At 36.7% G+C, this 6236-nt stretch overlaps 1 protein-coding gene across 1 annotated transcript in view; it reads right to left on the reverse strand.

Moving 5' to 3' along the window:
• Nucleotides 1-820: 820 nt before the first annotated feature.
• Nucleotides 821-6236, reverse strand: part of LOC106871642 (protein FAM166C A) — a 14564-nt gene continuing 9148 nt past the window's right edge. The window contains exons 3-4 of the mRNA XM_014918215.2: nucleotides 5726-5838; nucleotides 821-1261 (exon numbers count right to left, since the gene is read on the reverse strand). Of these exons, the coding sequence (XP_014773701.1) occupies nucleotides 1153-1261; nucleotides 5726-5838 (222 nt within the window). The 3' untranslated portion in view covers nucleotides 821-1152. The remainder of the gene's footprint in view (nucleotides 1262-5725; nucleotides 5839-6236) is intronic.

Genomic DNA, 6236 nt, shown 5'->3' on the forward strand with positions numbered 1-6236 from the left:
CATGCGGGTGACACGTAAAAGCACCCACTACACTCTCTGAGTGGTTGGCGTTAGGAAGGGCATCCAGCTGTAGAAACTCTGCCAAATCAAACTGGAGCCTGGTGTTGCCATCCGGTTTCACCAGTCCTCAGTCAAATCGTCCAACCCATGCTAGCATGGAAGGCGGACGTTAAACGATGATGATGATGATGATGACAACAGGTTTCTTTCAGTTTCCATCTAACAAATCCATTCACAAGGCTTTGGTTGGGCTGAGGCTATAGTAGAAGACACTTTCTCAAGGTGCCACACAGTGGGATTGAACCCAGAATCATGTGGTTGGAAAGCAAGCTTCTTACCATGCATCTATGACTGTGCCATAAAAGGTTTAAAAGTTTTTTGAAGAAAAATAACAATACTTTCGTATGTCAAGTTTAGTGAACTTATTATTAGTGAATAGTATTCATCTAGAAGTATTTTTCACTCTTGTGGTCAAAGAATTTGTCCTGGGTAATGTTAAAGGAATAGATATTCAAAGGATTAATTTGAGGTTATAATCTTAAATTGTTCTACAGTTCCAGAGAGAAATCAATATTTAACTTGGCAGATTCTGTATCAGATTCTTCATCTGTCAGTAAATTGACTACAGACCACTCCCCAAAATGTATGGCCTTGTGCCTATCTTAAATATTTCTATTATTTAGGTCAAAGAAGTGCAGTGATCCCAGCCTTTCAGCCTTTCCCAGTTTGATGAAGATGATGTGACAGTGACATGACTAATAGAGAAACAAGGGGAGTGGCTACTCCCCCAATCCCTGCCGAGTACATTTTGCAAAATTAATACTTTTTCAACAATTTTATTTTAACTCTTTATTTCACCTGTGCAATAAAAGTCAAATCTCTTTTTATTTTGTTTATGTTAATCACATGGCCTTGGAAGAACTTTCTGCAGCCATTACTTTATTTGACCAATCTTCCAGTTTCTGAACTGTCTGCTCAATCTCCTGTGATGTGTTGGTGGCTGCTAACATCCGAAGAATCAAAACACACCCCGACTTCTCATAACTTCTCGACACTGAACGATCCTGTGGAGTTTCATCTTTTTCACATCACATCTATATCAGTAGTTGTAAGTTTCATACATAATGACATTGTTACTGAAACCTAGGAACCTTATTCATCAAAACAACTTTTTCTGATTTTTAGATTCGGTGGTTTGTTTTGTAACTCGGGCAATGCATCCGGTTTTCCATATGCATTTATGTACACTGGGTGCTGGTATCTGAAAATAAAAAGGAATTGTAAGCAATATGATAGTAGTTTATCCAGATGTGCTTGATAATTCTTGTTAGTATAAGATAAAACTAAGAAACTGGCTTCACTGATTTTTTCTCCCCCCCCCCACTCTTCTTTCCTCATAATTTTTTCCGTTTCTCTTTTTCTCTCCCTCCCCCCTTTCCATTTTAATTCTAAGCTTTCCCACAATGCCTTTCTGTCTTTCCATGATTCTATTTTTACTGCCTCAGCTGTCTTTTGTAGCTTTGATCTTGAATCTGTTACCTGTCATCTCACTCTCTGTGATACCTCCTTTGTTCCAGGGCTAATGTCTAACATGCTACTATTTTATTTTCTCTTAGCATGAAACTAGAGTCATCTCAAGCACACCAAATAAATAGTCAATAAGAAAAAGCACATTGGTATATGCAAAGGTGACATCAAGAAAAGATTTTATAATAATGAGGCATCATTAAGGCATACATACAAAAAATTTCCACAAAATTAACAAACCACTTCTGGAAACTGAGATACAATGATATAGCTTACAACATCAAGTGAAGTATCCTCTAGAGCTCAAAGCTTTACTTGAAGGAGCAAAGCAACCATTGTATAACAGAAAAAATACACATTCTGCTAAAACTGAAGAGCCACAACAATTTAAATTCCAGACCTGAGATTTTTACTAGATGTATCCATCAAGACAAGATTATCTTATCCTATGTCAGGGTGATTATACAACTATTTTCCAGGTCAACTTTCCATTTGCACACAAAACTGACACAATACACTCATTGATTACCAATAATTTTGGGTGTATCAACAAACTACCACCGCCAAATGTTTCTAATACACTTAAATATCCAACCAACCAACCACAAAAACACCTGCGCCAACAATAAATGTAATCACTTAGATAAATTCAACACTACATAGAATGCTTACACAACTTTTCCTCTATTTAAGGTTTTAAAATGAACTAATTGCTGACGCTGTAAGGCACACAACTTACATTTTAAAGTATTGAGTTACTACCAGTTACAGGCAAAATGGACATTCACTTTCAAGTACTTGTCTATTATCAAATTATGTACTACAAGTAGCCATTTTGTGGACAAACCTGAAAATTGCTGGTAACAGCTTGATTTAAATTAAGTCGCATATCTTTGTTACATAGAAAGGTCTGTACATGTGTGCATATGCATGTGCACATGTGTGAATGTATGTATGTTAACAAGGCAAAGACCAAGACATTGACAGTAAGAGGGATCTCAAAATCTCAGTACCAGACAGAATAGGCCATGCTCAGTTTCATTATCATTATCATCATCATCATCATCATTTCATATCCATTGTCCATGCTGACATTGGTTGGACAGTTTGACATGGATCTGGCAAGCTGAGGAGCTGCACCAGACTCCAGTCTGATTTGGCATGGCTTCCATGGCTGGATACCCTTGCTAATGTCAACCGCTTACAGAGTGTGCTGGGAGCTTTTATGTGACACCACACAGGCACTTTTACGTGGCACCAAATGGGTGCCTTTATGTGGCATCACATGGGTGCTTTTATATGTACTCAGAAGAAATCAATGAATAAATGAAATCCACAGTAGGATATCAGGCCGATCAATATAGACCCAAAACTTTACATGGGATACGTGAGCAAGTTAACAGAAGTTAACCTAATGAATAATAGCTATCAGCATTTTGTCTAATTAATGATGCCACTAAACATTTTGTCTGGCATGCAGGGTCAGTGCAGTTGTTACAATAAAAAATAAGTAAAAGATCAGGAGGTTATTAACAACAAAGGGATTTTCTCTCTATACGAAAGACATACCATGTATACTGGTAACAACTATCTATCAAATATATAGTTAAACACAATAATATTTAATATTTTCTTTTTTGTTCTATATGCTTTTATTAGGAAGTATAATTTTCAAATGCCCATATTACCATAAATGTTTCTTAGTTTTTGCAATCTCTATATATATCTTTGAATAATAGATGAAAAAGAAGAATGGTTGCTTTGAGGCTCTCTTTAATTTTTGGTTGATTCTCAATAACTAGATTTTCTAACAAGAGACATTCAGTTTTGACTTGCTGTAGGTTGTTCTAGTTTATTAAATTTCAAATCATTTTTGACTTTCAGGGTTGATTCCATGATAATTTTTTTGCTTTTATGATTATTTTGTAAAAAATAGTTGAGGCTAGTTGTTGTGCTGAGTAGCATTTATGGTCAAATTTTATTTTGTAATTAATATGTTGCAACAACTCACAGAAACTCAAACACATATGTGCACATATACATTCATTGTCATTGTTTAACATCAATGCTGGCATGCATTGAGGATCCGGTGAGTGTGAGAATTGTATCAAGCTCTTGTGTCTGCTTTGGCATGGTCTCTCTGGTTGAATGCACTTCCTAACATCAACCGCTTTACAGTGTGCTCTTGGTGCTTTTTTGTGACACTGGCACTAGCAACGTCATCAAGTAGCTTGCAAATCAAGACCCCTTGACTGAGTGGGAATGGAGTATTGAGAGTGGGTAGCTTTATGCCAGGTAATAAGAGACTACAACTGAAGGACAGGAACAGTTGTCATACAGTGGAGGAGATACATGGGTATCATAGCTGGAAAGAGTGAAGGAGAAAAGATGAGGTATCAGGGCATATCTTCTAGGTACAAAAAGGTAAGTTTAAGGGAGATGTGGAACAGCAGATCAGATATGGTGAGTGGGTAAGCAAGTTTTTGAGTTGTGAAAGTGACAGATGGCTAGCAATAGAGATAAAAGGGAATGCGTGAATTGCAAACATGGAGATGTGGTCAAGGGTTGATATCAGTTTTGTTAGGGAAGGAGGAAGAAATGGAAGTAAGACAGGGAGGTGATAGGTGACAGCAGAGATGAATTTTTTAAAAGGTTTAATAAAAATTAACAACTAATTAATCAATAATGTATTCACCCTTGTTGTTTACAACTTCTTCCCCACGTTCAACAAAATTTTCAATACCTCATTGGTAGAAATCATCCGATTTCAACACGAAAAATTGATCCAACAAAGCTCTCAATTCTGCATCAGTATTGAATGAAACTTAACGCATAGCATTTGAAAGAGATCAAAAGAGGTGGAAATCTGTTGGTGCCAAATCAGGAGAGTATGGCGGGTGTGGCAACACTTCCCAGCCATGCATTTGAATGGCTTCCTTGGTCATATTGGCAATATGAGGGTAGGCGTTGTCATGCAGCAGAAGAACTCCATGCTGCCGATTAGGTCTTTTCTCTTGAATAGCCGTGTTGAGTCATTCCATCTGTTGAACATACAGTTCTGCATTGACCATTTGGTTCCGTTCAAGCAATTTGTAATGAATAATCCCTTCCCAGTCCCACCATATGCACAACATTGTTTTACGTGGACGAAGATCTTGTTTTACGTGCGATGTCACTTGTTTACTGGGGCTGAGCCATTCCTTACGTTGCTTTATATTGATGTACAGGCACCATTTTTCGTCACCAGTAACAATTCGGTAAAGAAATTCTTGCTCGTGTCCATGAGTTGAGCGGTGATGAGAAAGCAAACCAGCAGAGATTGTGGCTCGTTGATTTTTGTTGTTGTCACTTAAAGCATGCGGAACCCATGCTCCATACTTCTGAACCTTTCCTATCGAGTGAAGATGCTTCTCTATAGCTGTGTGGGAGCATTCTATTTTCTCTGCCAGTTCCCTTGTTGTTTGACGAGAATTTTCGTGCAAAAGTTGGTTTAATCGCTCTTCCTCAAACTCAACTGGACAGCCAGAATGAGGTGCATCTTTGAGGTCAGAATTTCCATTTTTGAACTTGGCATACCAATCACAAGCAGTTCTTTCAACTATGGCACCCTCTCCATACACAGCACAAATGTTGCGAGCAGCTTTTGTGGCCTTAGAACCTTGATTAAAAGCAAAAAGAAGAAGGTGTCGAAAATGCTCATTTTTCTTAACTTGACATTTCATTTTAATGATCTGAAAATAAACAAAAATTAACTAGAAAAAAAAACAAAAATAGATTCCAAAATGATTCAAAAATAGAATTCTTGAAAAAATAGATTCCAAAATTTAAAAACGTAATAAATTCCAAATTTTAAAAAAACGGCAGGAACTTAGTTGCCAACCCAATATTTATATATTGGGTGTATCATAATGAAACAGCTCTTGGATTCAATTAAAAATATGAATTATAAGTGAAATTTATGATATGTTGCTTTAGAGATTATATTAGCTGATTATGCATATGTATGCAAGTCGGTCCCTCTTGGATTTGCTGCATGCATGTGCATACATGCAGACATGTGCACACACACACAGAATAGGCTTCTTTTATCTTCTGTTTACCAAATCCAGCCATAGGGCTTTGGTTGTCCCTGGGTTATTGTAGAAGACATTTGCCTATATATACTCATATGAAGTTGTTCCTAGAGAGAATAACTTACAGACATGACCTCTTCTGAAAAACTTTTTCAATTGGTGTGGGAAGCTGGAAATACTGAACAGGATAGTTAGTTCCACTTTTATCATTGTAGTAATTCCTGTGAACTTGAGCAGACTGCAAAGAGAAAATAGTGTAACTTAGTTCTAATGATACTGAGCTGCAGTAAAAACTACTTGATAAGAACTATGTGTAGTCTGTACTGTATAGCTAAAAGCAATATTTAAGCTTGAGAATCCATTGACAGGCATATATACTGATCAAACACATAATCTCATTTTGCTGTGTTATAACATAATGGAATGTTAGAAAGTGATGGAACAAAATTTGTAATCAGTTTTGTTAATAAAGTTGACACTTGTGTTCCACCTATTTGTATTTCTGAGGTATGTATGTGTGCATGCATGCATGTTTGCATGTGTGTGTATGTGTAGATATAGATTTATACAGATAAATATACACACACATAAATCTATAATTTCTATTTGTCTCTGTCTTTCTCTCTCTCTCTCTCT

Source organism: Octopus bimaculoides, chromosome 19, assembly GCF_001194135.2.
Source record: "Octopus bimaculoides isolate UCB-OBI-ISO-001 chromosome 19, ASM119413v2, whole genome shotgun sequence".
NCBI classification, from domain to species: Eukaryota; Metazoa; Mollusca; class Cephalopoda; order Octopoda; family Octopodidae; genus Octopus; species Octopus bimaculoides.